Source organism: Geotrypetes seraphini, chromosome 5 (assembly GCF_902459505.1).
Source record: "Geotrypetes seraphini chromosome 5, aGeoSer1.1, whole genome shotgun sequence".
Lineage (NCBI taxonomy): Eukaryota > Metazoa > Chordata > Amphibia > Gymnophiona > Dermophiidae > Geotrypetes > Geotrypetes seraphini.
The window spans coordinates 45,855,786-45,877,901 of NC_047088.1; the positions used below are offsets into that span (position 1 = coordinate 45,855,786).

At 40.1% G+C, this 22,116-nt stretch overlaps 1 protein-coding gene across 1 annotated transcript in view; it reads left to right on the forward strand.

Annotated features, from left to right (window-relative positions):
• The window catches only part of LOC117361505 (FERM domain-containing protein 7-like), a 36,126-nt gene extending 19,137 nt beyond the window's left edge, over positions 1–16,989 (forward strand). Inside the window, exons 2-5 of the mRNA XM_033946935.1 lie at positions 868–972; positions 5,758–5,914; positions 13,969–14,083; positions 16,709–16,989. Coding sequence (XP_033802826.1) covers positions 868–972; positions 5,758–5,914; positions 13,969–14,083; positions 16,709–16,904 — 573 coding nt within the window. The 3' untranslated portion in view covers positions 16,905–16,989. The remainder of the gene's footprint in view (positions 1–867; positions 973–5,757; positions 5,915–13,968; positions 14,084–16,708) is intronic.
• The last annotated feature ends 5,127 nt before the right edge of the window (positions 16,990–22,116 follow it).

Below are 22,116 nucleotides of genomic sequence, written 5' to 3' on the forward strand. Positions count from 1 at the left end.
TTTGTGAAGACTGAGGCAAAAAAATTCATATAATCTCTCCTCTTATGGTCTTGTCTTCCCTGAGAGCGTCTTTCATCCTTTGGTCATCTAGTGGTGTAACTGATTCTCTGCCCAGATGAGTAGGAAGATGTTTCTTCAGTTTAAAGAATGGGTGAATTTAGCAGAGGATAAAACGTTCTTCTTCAAATTCCCCTCTACAGGTTTTGTGGTCTATGGTGGGAGTAAATTTGTTTCTTTTATATTAGTTCCTTCATTGTGTCTTATGTCCATTTCCCCCCCCCCCCCCTCTTAATATTGAAGTGTTTGCTTCATTAGATAGATTGTGAGCCCAACGGGACAGACAGGAGAAAATGTTTGAGTACCTAAATAAATTCATATAAACCGTTCTAGGCTTCCCTGGGAAATGGTTTAGAAAACTGACTGAATTAATAAATAAATAAATGTAATTATATGGTATTTCTGTTATACCTTAAATGTACTCGCTACTTTTTAAAAGTAGAATTTCAAATAAAAAGTATCTTTAAAAGCATGCATTGTTCTCACTTCAGTTTAAAATAAGACAGATTTTTTTGTGTCTGGTCTATCATGATGAAGAAAGATTTACATAAGCTGGACAAGAAAAGTATATAAAATGGCTAAATAAAGCAGGAAATATCAGAAAGCAAAGATGGCTAAAGCGGTAAAGTGAGACTATTTTTGAAGGCAATTCTGAACTGCTGTTCTCGTATGATTCCAGACATCTAGCTAGAATGCATTCTGCATTTTGTGTATGAATTCTGTGCGCTCCATTCAGCTGAGAGGGAAATTGTGTGTGAAAGAAAAGCCAAATCCTCCTCCCTGGTACAGTTTTCTCTTTGCATCCTTCAGCTCTTCTGCACTCCATTTTTTTTTTTTCCTTTCTTCATCTTTCTCTCTCAAAACTCACTTAATATCCAATTTTTAGATGACTCCCTCAAGGTGTTTTTGGCTAACGTAAGTGATAATGATCTTTAAAAAATAAATAAATAAATAATAGATCTTCAGTACCTGAAGTGTTTTGATTTTGTGGTTGTCTGCATGATTATTTATCATTACATACTAGGTCCACCTGGATTATTATGGCAAGAATCATATTTAGCTTGTGCTAAAAAACTCAGTTTTAATTTAATGTTGTACTATCTATGCTTAGAGTCTCTAAATGGTAGAATTACTAGAATTGTGAAATTGTCCCTATTTATCAATTTCTTTAAGTTGAACTATAAAAAGACATTTAGTAATCCTTTTACTAAGGTGTGGTAGCCGTTTTAGCACGCTAATTTAGCGTGCTAATTTTTAACGTGTGCTAAAACAGCTGCTGCACCTTAGTAAAAGGACCTCTTAGTCGAAGCAGAACATTAGAAAGAAATAAGATATTCAATTGAAGATAATCTTCAGTTTTGAAAGTGATTTCTCACTTCAAAACCATGGACCACAGAATTCAGACTGAAGCTTAATTCAGATAAAACTAAATTCTTCATAGCCTCACCACACCCACCTGTCACCACAACACCATTACGCATCAACAATCTCAGCTACCCTATTCATCCTACAATGAAGGTTCTGGGGGTAATACTGGACCAAGGTCTAACCATGAAAGACCATGTAGACGCCCTAGACAGAAAGGGGTTTTTTACTCTCTGGAAACTTAGATCCATTAGAGCATACTTCGACGCTTCATCATTCAGAATTCTGGTTCAATCCCTAATGCTTACCCATCTTGATTATTGTAACATTGCCCATCTGGCAATCTCCCAAAAGAAAATACAGAGACTACAACTGATACAAAATGCGGCAGTCAGGTTGATCTTTGGGTTGAAGAAGTCCGATCACTTAACCCCTTCCTACTGACTCCTACACTGGCTGCCAATGGAGGCACGTGCGAAGTTCAAGCTGGGATGTCTCTGCTTTAAGATACTATCCGGTCTAGCCCCTAAATATATAACTGACCTCTTCTCCTTCTCAACCAACAGACATAAGAGAAGAACACACCTGAAGTTCGTTTCCCCATCGGCTAGAGCAGTGATTCCCAACCCTGTCCTGGAGGAACACCAGGCCAATCGGGTTTTCAGGCTAGCCCTAATGAATATGCATGAGAGAGATTTGCATATGATGGAAGTGATAGGCATGCAAATTTGCTTCATGCATATTCATTAGGGCTAGCCTGAAAACCCAATTGGCCTGGTGTTCCTCCAGGACAGGGTTGGGAACCACTGGGCTAGAGGATGTAAATTTAAGAGACACCATCAACATCTTCTATTGTATCAAGCAGCCACATGGGGCAAAGACCTGGAAAAACTAATTATACATGCAAATAACTATGGTGAATTTAGGAAACATCTAAAAACATGCCTGTTCTTGAAGTACCTAGTTAACGACCCCATCACAATCTCAACCCCACAAATCTGATCCCGTAAACTGTTAATCTCTAGCTATGAATGTTCCATTCAATTTGTAGAATCTTCTAATTCATTGTAAACCGCATTGAATCTTTTTAATTCATTGTAATTCATAGAATCTTTCTAATTCATTGTAAACTGCATAGAACTTCACGGTCCTGCGGTATATAAACTGTTATTATTATTATTTCCTGTCTTGTCTCAGATTATGCACATCCTTCTCAAACAAGAGTTTATGATAGGGCTCCTTTTACTAAGGTGTGCTAGCGTTTTTAATGCATACCCAAAATTACCATGCTACACACTTCTAGAATAATGCCAGCTCAATGCTGGCGTTAAGGTCTAGCGTGCACTATTCCGCATGTTAAAGCCCTAACGCACCTTAGTAAAAGGAGCCCTATATATCGACTCATTCAGCTTCAGTGGTCTTCAGAAAGGGAAAATTTATCAACAATTTCAGGTTAAAATTTCAAGCATTGAAAATGAATTACTTGCTTGGAGAGGGTAGGAAAGATATATCCAGATGCTTAAAATGATTCTGCTGTTGCCAATTTGTGTTTTTTGTTCAGTGTGTCAGTATTTGCAGCTTTGTATATCAGTAGTTTTAATTTTAAAGAGCATTTCTAAGAATTTAGCTCCCGAGGATGTTATTTTAGAAAATGGCTTCCATTAAAGTAACCGGTTGCTGCTTACTTCATGCTCAAATTGAGCTGTACTGAAAGACATCTGAGGCATTTTCTGCATTCAGCGTTGCAAAGTAACAAATGAATAGCTGAAGTAGTGGGGTACAGAGAAGTGGAAATCTGGCATCAGGCTGTTTTGCAAAGATAAGCATCTCAGATGTGACGGTCCAGTTTATCAACCTGAATTTCCAAATGCAATAGGGGAGGTGATGTACATTCCACTTTCAGGACTCTCCCTCACACTACCTACCATGCCTCTGGAACCAATTACCACTTCATATCGGATCACTAGAAGGACTGCTGAACTTCAGGAAGGCCATAAAAACTCGCCTCTTCCTCTAACCTGTGAAATAGTTCCAGGCTAAACACCACTGTCTATGCAAGAAGATCAACCATCGCTGATACTACCATGCCCTGCCATATCATACCTAACACATATTATCTTGCACTGTTATCTATTATCTTGCCATGACACTTACTGTCATAGCCAACACTTCCACACTTTGCCAGTAATTCCATGCTATACCATACATAGCATATATTATCATTCACAGTTATGTATTGTCCTGTAATCCTAATGCACTGCCATGCTCTGTTATATACTGCCTTACCACTATAATGTCCTGTCAAGCTCTATTAGTTACTACCCCATGCTGTATGAGGTCTTGTCCTGTCATATCCTATTAAGCATTGCCATATTTTTTGATTACAGTCATGCTCTCTCCTATACAGTCATGCTCTACATTACTATACCCTGTTATGTTCTATTATGTAATGTAAACTTGTAACCCATTCTGAGCCCGTCTGAGAGGACGGGATATATCACATCTGGCAGATGCTTTCTATCCATTTCATTACTTTTTTAAATGATGGAGAAAAAAGTTCAACGGTTAGAATTTGTCATCCAGCTTCACATAACCCTTTACCAGGCCTTTGACACATTATACAGAATTGTCCAATATCCAGGAGACTTTAACAATGGCCGATGACATCACAATAGGTTCTTTCTTTACTGAGATGAGAGGTGCACAGATACAGAAATTTCACCCTTCCATACCTGTCGCCAATGAAATCTAACCCATGTCCCCCATCCCGTACCTGCTAAGATCTATTCAGTCGCCACCAATCTCTGCAATTAATCGCCTTCATACTCATCTGCAGGAGTCAACACTATGACTTCCTCATGACCCTAACAGCTTCCCATATTATTATATTTTTTTTTTTTGGAGGGGGGATGGTATTTGTTATTCAACTAATGAATGTTCCAAGCCTGAGTCTGATGTTCCAGCTGCCTTTCTGGGCATTCTAAGCCTCATTCTGGCACTCCAGATTTTCTACTTTTTTCATTCACATTATTCCAATGGAATGAAAAAAGTGGAAAATCACTGGATTAAGGCCTGGATTCTCTATACAGCGCTGAAATTGATGGCTGCTTAGAAAGCGCCGCTGATCACACTTCAGTTATGTGATGGCGCCATAGAGAGAATTGCGCCTCCGGGAAAGAGAAGATCTGGAAATGTAGGCCAGGATTTTCTAGGGAATCTAGGCCTACATTTTTGGCACCTTTGTCGTGAATTGCACCTATGTAGGTGCTTTATAGTATCTAACACCACTTTGGCATTACCCATGCCCATAGTGGTATTAGGCACCAGTAGGCGCTTCCAGAAGTGCAATTCCACCGTCTTTTCTTTAGGTGGAGGTAGGTGCTTTAAATTTAAAGTTGTTTGCTGTTTCAAATGGCATTTCCCTATTAACATAGGCACCGGTGCCTAAGATAAGACGCCGTTTGTAGAGTTTCCCCCTAAGTGTATAGCCCTCGATGGAGACTGCTCCAGCTTTGTTGGTTGGGCTGAGAACTTTTCAGTGGCCCTTCATAGATTCTTATAATTATTGTTGTACTTTGCCTACTGCACTTTGGTACTGGTCTGAAATAATAAGTTGAATAAATATTATAGACCAATATTTTACCAACCCAAGAAGCCTTTTTTTAAAAAAAATATTTTTAGATTTACTGAAATAACAAGACAGCAAGAAAGTGGGTGCTGAGCTAAGTGGATGCAAATGTGTTTAATGCTAGAAAATTCCAGTGGTGAAATAAATAATTACAACTGAGTTCAATTGCACCTGATCTAATGTCTTAGAGAAGACTCTGAGCCCTGCACAGAGGAAGCTGCTATTACACTGTCACTTTTTGTCATCTGTAATATACCAGGGTAGCAATTTTCATCCTAGCCATGAGTGGCAGAAGACTGCTATTACTTTTCAACATCTAGACATTACCCCAACAAGCGGTTGAGTGTTCTTGAATTTGCTTTGGCATTAAAACATGTTTAACACAGTGGTGAATCGATCTGCCTGTTAACTCAGTTCCTTGCACAGAAGCCATCAAATGTATGATTTACATTGGACTTAGTCTAATTATTATGTCTGATTTCTACTCTATGGGGGGGTCCTTTTATTAAGCTGCGGGAAAAATAGGACTTGGGGGGGGGGGGGGGAAGACATCAAGAAATGCTAAATCTGTTAGCTTACACTAACAGATTTAGGCCTGGATTCTGTAACCAGTGCTTTGGAAATTGATTTGAAAATCGATTCCTGTAGTTGGAAGACGTACTACAACTATTTCAGCGCTTCATTATTATTTAACCAATTTTCTTTAGCAAAAAGCACCGGGGAAGGAATTGTTCGATAAAAGCTGTAGTCATCTGAACCTCGCAGAAAAGGAAACCGACTCCTGGCCTTATTTCACAAAATCCAAAATTCTGCATAAGAATATCAAAATTCAAAAAGGGAACTATGTGCTGACAATCAGCGCATGATCATTTTTATATGAATTCTGAAATGAAATTGGTACATCAAGTGCACACAGATGGTTACCAAGCTGGAAAACTAGAAAAAATGTTTTAACGTTATCATGCAACTGCAATGGAAATGCTGTGCGTGTGAATTAAAACGCTAGTGGTACCATATACAGTATATAATATTTAAATTATAAAGTGCCTTTCATTCAGATAAACTCCTAAAACTTAGGGAAGGCTGTTTTTAACCCTTTCATCTTGCCTGATGGTACCGACTGACCTGCAAGGAGATTCTGAAAGGGAAACAGTCCTCTTAAATTTAATTACGGTAGTTAGTGCATGAGCCTTTAGGGCAGGGGTGTCAAAGTCCCTCCTCAAGGGCCACAATCCACTCGGGTTTTCAAGATTTCCCCAATGAATATGCATGAGATCTATTAGCATACAATGAAAGCAGTGCATGCAAATAGAACTCATGCATATTCATTGGGGAAATCCTGAAAACCTGACTGGATTGCGGCCCTCGAGGAGGGACTTTACCCCTGCTCTAAGGGCTCATGCACTAACTAATTAAATTTAAGAGGATTGTTTCCCTTTCAGAATCTCCTTGCAGGTCAGTCGGTACCATCAGGCAAGATGAAAGGGTTAAAAACAGCCTCTATAAACAGCACCTAACTTGGCAGGTGCCCAGAAAAGCAGAACCTACCATATGTCAATCAAATTTAGGTACTGTTTGTAGAATCACACCTACCAGCACCTAAATCAACTTCAGTGCTGGTATATTAAGTCAGGGTTTTCTTGGCCTAATACACTGGCGTCTAACTGAATCCACACCCCAAATCCGCCCCACACCACGCCTACTTGCCAGTAGGAGCCTCAGTGTAGATGCCTACTACAAAGTGGTAGGCACTTACCTGCTAATTAATTTTTTTTAATTGTTTTTAATGGTACTTTCAATTAAGCCAATTTAAAAAAATTAAGTTAGATGCCCAGATCAGCTAGGCACACCAATCTGGGTACCTTACTGTAGGCGTCTTTTATAGAATCGGAGCCTTATTGCTTAAAAACAGGTGGCAGTATGAGCTCACGTGCTAATCTTTTTTAATGGCTATGCCCTAATGGCATTAGTGCATGCTCATTAATGCTGGAAATTGGAAATCAGCCATTTTCTGACTGCAGAGACAAATGGCCTTAATGCTCTTTGTGCAGTGTTTTTCCTGTGCACTAAGACAACTTTTTTCCTGCACCTTTGTAAAAGGACCCCTTAATCAATAAAACCAATGAACTGATTTGTCCAGCACACCTCTCTCTGGTAAAATGCACATGCTTGTTTTTATGATTGTTCCTCACTTTGAGTATTTTTGTCCATGAAAATCCACTTCTGTATAACTTTTCCTTTCTCTTCCTATATTTTAAGTTCTTGTAAACCGTGCTGAGCTCCACTTTCGTGGAGAGGATGCGGTATATAAACTTAAGGTTTAGTTTAGTTTAGTTTAGTAAAGTAGTGATCCTATAATTTAGCTCCCACTACAATCAGCCTAACTTAACTTTAGCTACACTTCCTCCTATTTCCCCCTCTGTGGTACCCATATAGCTCCTGTGTTGAAGAAACTACACTGGTTACCTATGCAAGAAAGAGTGCAGTTTAAGATTGGTGTGATTATACACCAGATATTGTATCATGCTTTCCCAATGACCTTACAAGAATTCTTTGAGATCTATAAACCGAGAAGAGAACTTAGAGATGTAAATGGGATGAAATTAAGTTTGGAGGGTAGAATGTCAACTATGCATGCTAGGATCAGAGCATCAATGATATCTGTGGTTGGCGTACAATTATGGACCCTGCAGTTTTGTGTGGGGAGGATGAATTTTAATAAAATGCTGAAAACTCAATTATTTGCCAATGCCTTTCTATGCTATGGTAACTGCCTTTTAGAACTCTTTTGATAACAATATATGATTTAAAAAGTTTGATTGCATTTCTGAATTGATTGAATTTGTGCTCTATTCCTATTTATAACAGGGACGATTAATTATGTTGTTTAGACATGTCTTTGTTATATGTGATAATCGTAGAGAAACAATATTTTACGCATGTGATAAAGAAACCGCATAGTTGTATGTGGTATATAAATTTTTTAATAAATAAATAAAAACATCTGCTTGTCTTTAATTCAGTTTAGTGTATCTTATTTGGGTGTTTGCTAGACCACATTTTCATAGGTACAGCAAAGTGGTTTTCAATCAAATAATAAGGTTATATAATCAAATAAGCAATAGAAAATTATAAAATCCGAGTAAAAAGGTGGAAGGAAAATGTCAAAGAATGTGTCAGAGGTAGTTTGCTGCCCCCTGGAGGTTAGGTGTTAACAAATCCATTAAAAGCCTGTTTAAAAAGATGTTGAAATCTGATTTGAATTTTCCAAGGTAAAATTCTGCCCCGAGGCAGGAAGACAGCAAATTCCACGGGGCTGGAGTCACATGAAAAAAAGTAGTCCTGTGTATAATCTCAAATTACAAACACAAAGGTGGTGAGATAGTATGCTGATGCTCATATTGAGTGTGTAATAGAGCAGTGGTCTCAAACTCAAACCCTTTGCAGGGCCACATTTTGGATTTGTAGGTGCTTGGAGGGCCTCAGAAAAAAATAGTTAATGTCTTATTAAAGAAATGACAATTTTGCATGAGGTAAAATTCTATATTTATAAATCTTTCCTTTTGGCTAAGTCGTAATAATAATATTATAATTATAGCTAAAGAGACATGATTAAGAAACTGTTTTATTTTACTTTTGTGATTATGATAAACTTACCGAGGGCCTCAAAATAGTACCTGGCAGGCCGCGAGTTTGAGACCACTGTAATAGAGTGATACATGGGAAATTGGAAAATCAGATCCTCAGTCTTCGAGACTATCAGCAATTTTCCTTAATGTTCTAGGATGGTTCCTTTGTCCATTTTCAGTTTCACTAGTTGCATAATAACCTTTTCAGTAAAAGGCATGGGTGTCTACCTCTCTTCTGTTTGTACTCCTGACTTTAATTTGTGGTTCTCCTTCATCTCCTTTTTTGTCCCTCTCTGCTCACAAAGTCATCCTATGTTTTTCTCGTTCACTAACATTTCTAAAATAAGAACAGGAGCATTGCCATACTGGGAATGACCGAAGTCCATCTGCTCAGTATCCTGTTTCCAACAGTGGCCAATCCAGGTCACAACTACCTGGCAAGATTCCAAAAGAATAAAACAGATTTGAAACTGCTTATTCCAGAAATAAGCAATGAAGTTTTCCAAATCCATTTTAATAATATCTTATGGATTTTTCCTTTAGGAATTTCTCCAAATATTTGTTAAACCTTATTAAGCGAATTGCCTTTTATCACTTTCTATGACAATGAATCCACAGTTTAATTAAACATTGAGTGAAGAAATATTTTCTCCTACTTGTTTTAAATGTACTACTTAGTAAAGCTATAGTAGTTATCTCCCCTCTTCCACCTTTCCTCCAAAGTATACATATTGAGATCTTTAAGTCTGTCCCCATATGCCTTATGACGAAGACCACGCACCATTGTAGTAGTCTTCCTATGGACCGACTCCATCCTTTTTATATCTTTTTGAAGTTGCGGCCTTCAGGATTGTATACAATATTCTAAATCAGGTCTCACCAGAGTCTTATACAGGGCATCAATACCTCTTTTTATCTACTGGCCATACCTCTTCCTATTCACCTAAAATCCTTCTAGCTTTCACCGTCACCTTTTCAACCTATTTGGACACCTTAAGATCATCACATACAATCACACCCAAGTCCTGCTTTTCTGTCATGCACATAAGTTCTTCACCCCCTAAACTACCATTCCGTTGGGTTTCTGCAGCCCAAATGCATGACCTTGCATTTCTTAGCATTAAATTTTAGCTGCCAAATTTCAAACCATTCTTCAAGCTTCACCAGGTCTTTCCTCATTTTATTCACACCATCCTGGGTGTCTACTCTATTGCAGATTTTGGTATCATCAGCAAAGCGGCAAATCTTACCCAACAGCCCTGCAGCAATATCGTTTATAAAAATGTTAAAAAGAGCTGGCCCAAGAACAGAACCTTGAGGCACACCACTGATAATATCCCTTTCCTCAGAGCAATTTCCATTGACCATTACCCTCCGTTACCTTCCACTCAACCAATTCCTGATCCAGCCCGTCACTTTGGGACCCATCTTGAGAACACTCAGTTTATTTATTAGACATCTGTGTGGAACACTGTCAAAGGCTTTGCTATAACCCAAATATATCACATCTAGCGCATTCCCTCTATCCAATTCTCTGGTCACCCAGTCAAATAAATTGATCAGATTTATCTAACAAGACCTACCTCTAGTGAATCCATATTGCCTCCAGTCCTGTAATCTACTGGATTCCAGAAACCACCATTCTCTGTTTTAAAAGCATTTCCATTAATTTGCTTACCACAGCAGACTTACCAGCCTATAATTCCCTACTTCTTCCTTACTTCCACATTTGTGGAGAGGGACCACATCTGCCCTTCTCCAGTCCTCCGGTACCACTCCTGACTCTAGAGATGCATTAAAAAGGTCAGTCAGCAGAGCCACCAGAACTTTCCTAAGTTCCTTTTGCACCCTCGGATGTACACCATCTGACCCCCATCGCTTTGTCTATCTTTAATTTAGCTAGTTCCTCATGAACACAACCCTCTGAAAATTGATCAGGGTCTACCACTTCTCCATCTCTATTCGTGTTTGTCTTCTGCAGTCCCACTCCTAGTGCTTCTGCTGTGAATACAGAACAGAAATTTGTTAAGCAATTCAGACCATTCTTTATCAGCTTCTACATATTCCTCCCCTTCACTTTTGAGTCTCACAATGCCACTTTTGCACTTCTTCCTATCACTGATATATCTAAAAAATGTCTCATCTTCCCGTTTTGCCGTGTCAGCTATTTTTTCTTCTATTTTCATCTTTGCTTTCCTGACTACATGACCAGCCTCTCTTAACTTTTCCAGATATTTCTGCCTGTCTTCCTATTTCTGCAATCTTTTGTAGTTTATGAACGCTAACCTTTTATTCCTTACCTTCTCAGCTACTACTTTTGAGAACCAAAGCAGCCTTCTTATCCTTATTTTTACTTACTTGCCTCACAAAAACATTTATTGCCCTTACAATAACTCCTTTCAGTTTTGCCCATTGCATTTCTACTCCTTCCAGATGTTTCCATTCAGACAATTCCTTGACGTAATCCCCCATCTGAACAAAGTTAGCTTTTTTAAAAGTTTAGAACCTTCACTTTTGAATCAGCCCTTTCTATACCTGCCTTAATATTAAACTGTACCATGCAGTGATCGCTAGATGTGAGATGATCACCCACTGTAACATCAGAAACATTTCCCCCATTTGTAAGCACTAAGTCCAGTATGACCCCCATCCCACATAAGTTCCATTATCAACTGCTGGAACAGTTCTCCTTGTAGAGAATCCAGGATCTCCCTACTTCTAGAAGACCCCACAATAGGTGTGGTGCAGTGGTTAGAGCTACAGCCTGAGCCCCTGAGGTTGTGGGTTCAAACCCCACACTGCTCCTTGTGACCCTGGGCAAGTCATTTAATCCTCCACTGCCTCAGGTGAATTAGATAGACTGTGAGCCCACCAGGACAGATAGGAAAAATGCTTGAAGTGCCTGTATGTAAACCGCTTTGAGTGTGGTTGTAAAACTACAAAAAGGCGATATTCAAGTCCTAATCTCCCAATATCCAGCATGTTAAATCACCTATTAGTAAAACTTCCCCTTTGTTAGATATATTCTGAATGTCGACTATTAAATCTCTGTCCACTTCTTCCGTCTGTGAAGGAGGCCTGTATATCACACCAATGTAAATATATTTACCATTCTCTCTTTCCAAATTGATCCACAGTGCCTCTTCCTTGCCCTGCAGATCCTGCAATTGTGTGGCTTTTCTTCCTACCCTGCCTTTCCTGAACAGATTATAGCCTGGTATAACATCTCCGTGATCGCCACTATATCCAGCTTCTTCCATCACAGCTTCTAGATCCAGAATCTTATTTCCCATACTTCGAGCATTAGTATATAACTGTTTTCCAGACATTGTGCACTTTTCCCATCCATATAGAAGTATTCAGTTATTTACTTACCTGAGAGCTTATACTCTCCCGGAGGTTTTGATCACCTTGCCCCATCACTTCAAGTTTAAAGCCCTCTTCAGTAGATTAGCCAGCCTACTTCCAAAGACACTCCTTCCATTCTTTGACAGATGCATACCATCCCTGCTCAGCAGCCCTTGGAAAATCATCCCATGGTCCAGGAAGCCAAAACGCTCTCGACAACACCATCCACATAGCCATGCATTCATCTCCAGGATGTAAGCTTTTCTGCCCTGACCTTTTTTCTCAACAGGGAAGATGGACAAGAATACCACCTGCACATCTGACTGCTTCACCTTCTCTCCCAGAGCCACAAAGTCCTCTTAAGCTAGAAGATGGTATAGGAAAGAGCATGTCATCCTGATACAGTTTGGAGCTCGAAACACGAATAAGTAGGCTACACCTGTCTTATAAAAATTTATATTGGGCATGGATTAGAATTCATAAATACATTTTTGGACTATATAAAATGGTGATATTGGACTGAGGATTATACTTAGAAGAAACAGTTGAATGGAGTTGACATTATAATCCATTAACTCTAATATGATGAAGCATTTAATACAGGATTCTAGTTCCTATCAGGTTTTTAGAAAGGCATTGAAGACATATTTGTATGATAAACTTTTTAAATGAGTTTATAATCTGTTATGCCTATATAACTTTCTTATGTTGTAAACCGCTTTGAACTGAAAGGTACAGCGGCATAAGTGTATTTTTATGTTAAGTTATTTGAGGATCTTGTTATCAGTTCATTTGTGGAAGACTGCCTTGAATATTTACATCTAGCTGGGAGGGTTTTGTGTTTTTTTTTTTTTGTTTTTTTTTATAAACATAGGCTTAAAATAGGTTCCTTTTTAGAGTCCCACATAGATTTCCTGTTATAAAATGAAGTACAGTAAAACCTTGGTTTGCAAGCATAATTTGTTCCAGAAACATGCTTGTAATCCAAAGCACTCGTATATCAAAGCAAATTTCCCCATAAGAAATAATGGAAACTCAGACGATTCGTTCCACAACCCAAAAACTTTAATACAAAATACTGTACTGTAAAAACTAAAAATATATACAATAAAACAAATTAACCTGCACTTGCAAGACCTCACTTGTTTAGAACACCCACTACACTCCAACGTCAGAGAGAGAACCATCGGTTCAGTTGCAACGCGCGAATGCAGTGTGTACTTATATTGCAAGATCTCACAGCATCAGAGAGAGAGAAACCAGTGGCTCAGTTGTCATGACGTGACGTGCATATACTGTATGTACTCGTATTGCAAGACCTCACTTGTTTAGAACAGTCCACAGCATCAGAGAGAAGAACCATTGGCTCGGTTGTCATACGCGTATATTGTACTCGTATTGCAAGACAACGCTCATTTATCAAGTTACAATTTAATAAAACATTTTGCTCATCTTGCAAAACACTTGTGCACCAAGTTACTCACAATCCAAGGCTTTAAAGAGTTGCAGAAGATAGTTGGGAGGCCTAGGAAAGCTTGTATTGACCTTGATCAGTGTTGTATCTTTTTTGTGTGCGATTAAACAGAGGCCTTCACTATTTTGTATTGATGTCAAAGTGACACCTCTTTAATGAGGCTAGGGCAGACATGGGTAATTCCGGTCCTCGAGGGTTGGAATCTAATCGGGTTTTCAGGATTTCCCCAATGAATATGCATGATCTATTTGCATGCACTGCTTTCAATGCATATTCATTGGGGGAATCCTGAAAACCCAATTGGATTACGGCCCTCGAGGACCGGAGTTGCCTATGTTTGGGCTAGGGGGGGAAAAAAAAACTTTGCCAGTTTTAATTATAAGCCTAGAGAATGAGATTGTCTAACTTGTCCACCACCATCTGTTCAACTTGAATCAAATGTCGTTGACTCTCTTGTTTCTTTGCAGCAGAACTTGGGTATTTTCATGAAGAAGCAGACAGAAAGCACTTAGAAAATAACCAGTACTTACCAAACCAGGGCTGTCTGGACCACAAGATCATGCTGTTTCACCAGAAGCTTGTGTAAGCACAGTGGAAACAATAGCTCAGACTAATGAACACATAAATTGTGGCAGTAATTGTGGGGTAGTGCAGAATGTCAGCTTTACTGTCAGTACCTGATAGGTGATTGGTCAGGCACTGACAGGAAAGTTTGCATTACCCCCCCCACACACACACACACACATACACCATGGCTCCCTTCCAACTCCCCCTCCCCCCAACTTAAAAAAAGAGCCTGGAGGTCTAGTGGACTCTCTCCCGACTCCCATCTAAAGAAACTTAGAGGCTTGCATAGGTTTCTTCCGCTTCCACAAGATATCAAAACCAGCAGATTAAAGAAATCCTCTTTTCAAATCCTCCAATGCCAGCTCTGAGCTGGTGGTAGGTTTCCAGCATTAAGACCAGAGTTTGTTCGTGCGCTGTTCTCTGAGCACTGTAAACTAAACTAAATCTTAAGTTTATAGACCGCATCTTCTCTATAAAAATAGAGCTCGACACGGTTTACACCAAACTTAAAAAGAAGAAAAATACAATGATATTTAAATATAAAGAAAGACAGGCAAGAGTTTACAGTTTGGAAAATAACCTAGTTTTCAGATATTTATGAAATGTTTGAAGTGAACCCAATTCACACAGCTGTAAAGCTCTATCATTTTGAAACGTAAAGATTTCCCCAGTTTGCCAATGCAAACAACACCTTTCAATGTGGGGAAGGACAATTTAAAGGCATACCAAATGACCTAGCCAGACTGGTGGGCGCGCAGAGGGGGTATGGATGCTGGACCCACAAGTGGTAGGGTGGAGGGACAGTAGAGAGAGGATGAGTGTCCCAGACTAGAAAGGAGTTGGGAAAGGAGAAAGAGATTCATGGTCTGTGGAGAGAGGGAGAGAGAGATGCCAAAAGTGGGGGCCAGGGAGGGTATTCAGGGTGTGAGTGAGAGAGGGGGTAGGATTTAGAGCAGGGGTTGTCCAACCTGCAGCCCCGTGAAATTTTTTGTGCAGCCCCGGTCAAGGGCGATGCAGTGTTTTCCTCTGCTGCCCCTGGGTGTTTACCATCTTGCCAGCTCCCTCCTGTCTTACTGCAGCGTTTGTGCGGCCCCAGAAACATTTTTTTTTGACAATGCGGCCCAGGGAAGCCAAAAGGTTGAACACCCGTGATTTAGAGGGAGACAGAATTACAGTTAAGAGTGAGAAAGTGAATTGAGGAGGCTGGAGCCTGCAAAAGGAAAAGACAGGAAGGAATTTCAGGCCTTAAGATGGGAGAATTCTATTCAAAATAGAGAATGACACGGGGAAAAAAATCTTTCCCCGTCACTGCACTGTCCCCGGCCCACCATCCTCTGTACTGCCCCGTCACCGCCACCCCTTTTACCGCCCCGTCACCGCCACTGCCATCCCATTCACCGCCCCGTCACCATCACCACAGCATCCATAAAAGCCTCAAACAGGTATGATTTTATATACTTATCTTTATTAACTTATAAAGGAAACATTCTTTATAAATTTACAACTTACTTAACTATACAAAAACAAAACACAACCTGTACTAGCAGATTTAAACTAGCAGATTTTAAAAAAAGAAAAGAACCAGCTTCGTGCTGCAAGAGCAGCTCAACTGAACCGAACCGAATGCCCCCCCTCCCCTCCCCTTCCCTCGGGAACCCTGGGCAGGCAAGGAGAAGGACCTTACCTCTTACAACGAGTTCTAAAATGAAGTTTCAGCTTCGGTCCAAGCAGGCAGCAGCGACTTCAGCAACTCCAGTCCTCGCAGCTCCTTTCCAAAATCCCAATCGCTACTGCTGCACCACTACAAACCATTAAATGGGGTTTTCAAATCGTGTGTGGCAGTAGCGATTGGTCCCCTCACTGCTTGAGCAGGAAGAGGTGACTAATCAGGGGCCAGCACATTAAAAGGAGGCGGAGTCAATGCAGCAACGCGGCGATGGAGAGCTGGAATGGAGGAGACAGCATGGCCGCCGGAGGAAACAAAGGATCAGGCATGGTAAATCGCGGTTTCGCGGGTCACAATGAAGGGGGTAAATTTGCCTGCGGGGACAAATCTTTTCACCGTTCTTGCGGGCGGTGAAAAGTTTTGTTCCCGTGCATGTGGCGATTCGGCTGGAAAGTCTCTATAGCCCGTGGGCAAACCGCAGCAGACCGCGGCTCCCCGCGGGGATCACTCACCGTGTCATTCTCTAATTCAAAACACTACAAATAAGCTTTGCAAAATTTTAAAATATTGTGCTCAGAATTTTCAAATTTTTTGTTTAGAATTCTGCCAGGAGTAAACTTGATTTGCATACACTGCCTCATTATATGCAAATTTATTTCATACATATTCATTGTAGATATTCCAAAAACCTGAGTTGAGAAATAGTTATAAAGCAAGAATTGGTGGTGCCAGTAATTATTATCTTCTTAGTATATAATAGTAAATAGTGATTATATCACTGGCTTTCAGAAAGTGTGAAATAAAAATCATTGATCTCATTACTATAGTATATATGTAGAGAGTTTCTCTTTAAATAGTACTCCAGATAAGAATGTGGCTTCATTTTCTGTTTTCATTTTGCAAATGAGATTTGAAGATTTAGTAGACTATTGTAAAACAAAGTAACCCAACACATCTCTCTGCTCGCTCTTCAGTGGCAAGTCTCCAGCTGACGCAAACATTCATCTTCTGGACATAGTAAGGAAGCTGAAAACATATGGAATCAGACTGCATCCTGCCAGTGAAGGGGAAGGCATGCAAATTAATCTCACTGTTACTCATACGGGGGTGTTAGTTTTCCAGGTAACTTTCCCTTTTAAAAGCTTACCATGCCAGCAACATATGAATTAGAATGGCTGCAGTCAGTCTCGCAAGCACATCATTCAGCAATTAATGCACAAAGGGTTCTGTGTCGCTTCTGCCGTTTGTGGTAGCAGCTACCCATAATCCTATTCAAATATATTACAATTAAGCCTAGTAGTATTAAAATGAGCATTCCAGGCGATGCACAGAAAGGAACACTAACGTTCAAAGTTTTCCGGTAGCTCTAGAACTGCCATTGCATGAGGGAGACTTCTCAGTGGACTGGTCTGCTTTCATTTGTTTGATGTAGGAAATATGCCACGCGCATATGAGTGTGTAGGTGTGTCCTACATAAATGGATTTTTTAAAAAAAAAACCAAACAACTGGTGGGTTGTGGATGCATGCACGGAGCAGTCTGTTTGCATTTAGCATCTTTTGTACAAGAGTGGTTTGAAAAGTTCAGTTAAAAAGCAAGTTAAACAAATATTTTTTTAAACTTGACAAACCTATTTTTCAGAAGGGATGAAAAAAACTGGAAACACACTGGAATAAGTATATAGCCCTCAATGTCTTTGACCTAAGGGCTGCCGTGTGAGTGGACTGCTGGCCACAATGGATCTGACCCAGCAGTGGCAATTCTTATTTCTTATGAAGAGACTATGTTGAGAAATATAACTGTTTTTTTGGCTTGCATTTTTACCAAACTTTTCAAAACACCCTCATATGTGTGTCCTGCACATATTGTAACAGTAAATTTCTTGTATTTCACCCACTTTCCAGTTGCCCATTTCCTCTCTCTTATTCATTGCCTCCCCAGCTTATCTTTTCTGCCATGTATCTAACCCCTAGCTCCATCCTTGTCACTCATCTCTTCTCCAGCTCCAGTCCTTCATGCTTTGTCCCCTTATTCAGGCTCCCATTTTCCTTATTTATTTTCACCCTTTCTCTTCTTGAAAGAGTTTGCAACTTTCTTGGTCTCTCACCCTCTTTACAATACTTCATCTCTTGCTCCCCTGCCTCTTCCCTTTTCCAGGACCTGTCCACCTACCTCCTTCTTCAATATTTATTTACCCTAAATAAGACTAGCCTTACTGGATCAGACCAATGGTCCATCAAGCCCAGTAGCCTGTTCTCACGATGGCCAATCCAGGTCCCTAGTACCTGGCCAAAACCCAAGGAGTAGCAACATTCCATTCAGAATCCTAAAGAATAGCAAGATTCCAGAATCCCAAAGAGTAACCAAAGATTCCGGAACCCCAAGGAGTAGCAACATTCCATTCAGAAGCCTAAAGAATAGCAATATTCCGGAATCCCAGAGAGTAACAAAAGATTCCGAAACCCCAAACAGTAGCAACATTCCATGCTACCGATCCAGGGCAAGCGGTGGCTTCCCCCATGTCTTTCTCAATAACAGACTATAGACTTTTCATCCAGGAAATTGTCCAAACCTTTCTTAAAACCAGCTACGCTATCTACTCTTACCACAAACTCTGGAAATGCATTCCAGAACTTAACTAGTCTCTTGAGTGAAAAAAAAATTCCTCCTAGTGGTTTTAAAAGTATTTTCCTGTAACTTCACCAAGTGTCCCCTAGTCTTTGTAATTTTTGACAGAGTGAAAAATTGATCCACTAGTACCCGTTCTACTCCACTCAGGATTTTGTAGACCTCAATCATATCTCCCTTCAGCCTTCTCTTTTCCATGCTGAAGAGCCCTAACCATTTTAGTGATATGAGAGGAGTTCCATCCCCTTTATCATCTTGGACACTCTTTTTTGAACCTTTTCTAGTGCTGATATATCTTTCTTGAGATAAGGAGACCAGAACTGAACACAATACTCCAGGTGAGGTCGCACCATGGAGCAATATAGAGGCATAACAACATTCTTAGTCTTGTTCACCATCCCTTTAAAAACAATTCCTAGCATCCTATTTTCTGTTTTGGCCACTGCAGCACATTGGGTGGAAGGTTTCATCGTATTGTCTACAATGGCACCCAGATCCTTTTCTTGAGCACTATCCCCCAAGGTGCACCCTAGCATCTGGTAACTGTGATTGGGGTTATTCTTCCAAATGTGCATCACTTTGCATTTGTCCATATTAAATTTTATCTGCCATTTGGATGTCCTGTCTTCCAATTTCATAAGACTTGCCTGCAAATTTTCATAATCTGCATGCGTTTTAACAACTTTGAACAGTTTAGTGTCATCTGCAAATTTAATCACCTCACTTGTTCCAATTTCCAGATCATTTATAAATAAATTAAATAGCACCGGTCCCAGTAGATCCCTGTGGCACTCCACTGTTTACTCTTCTCCATTGAGAAAAATGACCATGTAACCCTACCCTCTGTTTTCTATCTGATAACCAATTCCTAATCCACAACTGAACTTTGCCATCTATCCCATAACTCTTTAATTTTCTCCCTGCCATTTTCAAGTTGTTGTTTTTTTTTTTTTTTTGGGGGGGGGGGGTTTCTCCTTACTCCTACTAAAGTGTCTGGTAAGGTCTGCCTGTCAGTTAGTTGGAGAGGACTGCCTGTTAGTAGCCTGGCTGCTTGTTACGTAGGTCTGCCTGCTTGTGAGTTAGTTAGAAAAGTCTGCCTGTTAGATAGTTTGAGAGTTTGAAAGATTAGGTTTGAAAGATTTTTTTTTTCTCCCTACTCCTACTAGAGTGTCTGGTAAGGTCTGCCTGTCAGTTAGTTGGAGAGGACTGTCTGTTAGTAGTTAGCCTGCCTGCTTGTTATGTAGGTCTGCCTGCTTGTGAGTTAGTTAGAAGTCTGCCTGTTTGAGAGTTTGAAAGATTAGGGTGACTGATAAGGTCTGCCTGCTATATAGTTAGAGGTCTGCCTTCTTGTTTGTGAGGTAGAAAGGTCTGCCTGTTTGAAAGATAGATGGAAAGTTTAAAAGATTTCTTGAAAGTTAATTAGTTAGCTGTATGTGCCTGGTGGTTGTACTCCGCCTTGTTTTATGTTGAGACCTTACCTTGGCAGTTTTCACCTGGACTCCACCTGGTTCTTCATAGTGAAGCCCTGGTCCAGTATTATTCCCAAAACCTTAATGGTAGATTGGATAGGATAGCTGAATTTATTTATACGCAATGATGTTTTAGTATAAGGGATGAGAACACTGTTCAGGAATTCAGGGAGACTAGAGTAACGAGTTTTGAACGTAAGGAGTAAAGTTTTATGTTATTCTGTGGGTTATAGGGAACCAGTGTGCCTTTATTAGGTACAGTGTAACATGATCATTTTTTTTGTGTTTTCGATGAGCTTTGAGGTGTTTTGTATTATCTGGAGATGCCTAATCTTTTTGGGTGATGCCATTGTATAAGACATAACAACAACAACTGATGAAGGAACGAACAATACTTTGAATACCTTTTTAAACTTAAGTGGCGCTCAGAATCCAAGATGGAGTAAAAAACCTCAGTGTGGGGTGCGGAACCCCTAGAGAGCGTTTTTTGTAGAATCTATCATTGCACCATTAAAAGTGAAAAGGTAATGAAAAATACTTGTTAGAAAACGTTCTCAAATAGTTATGTCCATCTAGTGAAATAACTCTTCAATTTGTGAATAAATTCAAAAAAACGTGAGTTCAAAAAGAACTTATCTTGAATGTTCAATTAGCGTTGACCCGGCGAGGTTCTGATGTGTTTCGCCAACCCTGGCTGCTTCAGAGAACCCACTGACTTGCTAGTGAACTGCTGCTTAAAATGTGTCCTAAACAATGTAACAAAGACAAAAAATGATGCATATGTGTAGCCGTTAAACATAATGTTACAGCGAAACAGCTAATACACAAAATCTAGACGCTGACGGCAGGGTACCTGATTCAGAAGAACTTCTTTTACATTTCCTGTGACACAGTCGCTCAGCTGAGCACCCGGATTTAAATTACATCGATGTGTCAATCAACTAATGTAGAAACGCCCACCACTCTACTTCTTTGTTTAACCCTGTAGGAGCCACAGTTTGCCAGTGAAATATCCATCTTTGTTCGTGTTTCCATAACCAGGCTTGCGCATTTCCTCCCCTATCCAGATGAGCCACTTCTAAAACAACAAACCGGAGGTCTTGTAACTGATGTGAAGTCTCGTGCCAATGCTGCAATAGGGGGGGCCCCCATATCGCCCCTCCTAATTTTGCTCAAATGCGAGTTTTAATATTTCTGGTGGTATGCCCTATGTATAACATTCTACATGGGCACATGATCATGTATACGACCCTCTGAGTGTCGCAATCGGTGTAATGTTGAAGAACATGCGTCTTAGATAAGGTAGGATGTTTGATGCACGTAGTTTCTAAAGCATAAGAGCAGATAGTGCAGTGACCACATTTGAAATGTCCTGTGGAATGCGCAAGTGTACTGGCTGAAGTACTGACGAAATGAGAAGAAGTCATATAGTCACGTAGGTTTCTGCCTCTGGAATAAGCAAACAGGGGGGGTTGTTCAAGGCATTTGTGAACCTGTAAAATATGCCAGTGTGCATTAATGATCTTCTTAATGCCAAAAACTTTATACGAGTACGGAAGAGTACATACCATGCGGGCTTCTGGATGGTCAGATTTTGGCTGTAACAGATACGTACGATGGGCATATAAAGCCCTCTTGTAAGCCCTTTTAATAACTCTTTTCGGGTATCCACGTTCCACAAAGCGTTGCCACATATCACCAGCACGGACCTTGTACTCCGCTTTATTGCTACATAGTCGCCTCAGCCTCAAAAATTGGCCCACAGGTAAGTTATCTCTCAGATGGCGTGGGTGATAACTGTTGTAATGAAGCAGATTATTTCTGTCAGTTTGCTTCCGATAAATTGAAGTTTCAAATGAACCTTGGTGCAAAGAAATTTGAATGTCAAGAAACGCAATCTGAGTGTAAGATGTAGATGAAGTAAACTGTAAATGTGGATTGCATGAGTTAAGCCACTGTAAAAATTGATGGAACACTTCCAGGGTGTTGGTCCATACTAAAAAAATGTCATCTATGTGCCGTTTCCACACATAAATCTCAGAAAAATAAGTAGAGGTGTAAATATATGTTTCTTCAAAATCCGATACATAGAGACAGGCCAATGACGGGGCCATCGTAGCTCCCATAGCAGTACCCTGTATCTGCAGAAAAAACTCAGTGTCAAACATAAAGTAATTCTGTTGTAATGCTATGCTGGCGATGGCTACTAAAAAATCCACTCTAGCTGAAGTTAACTGGAGGGTGCCTAAATGTTTACGCACTACCTCAATTGCACTGGACTGAGGG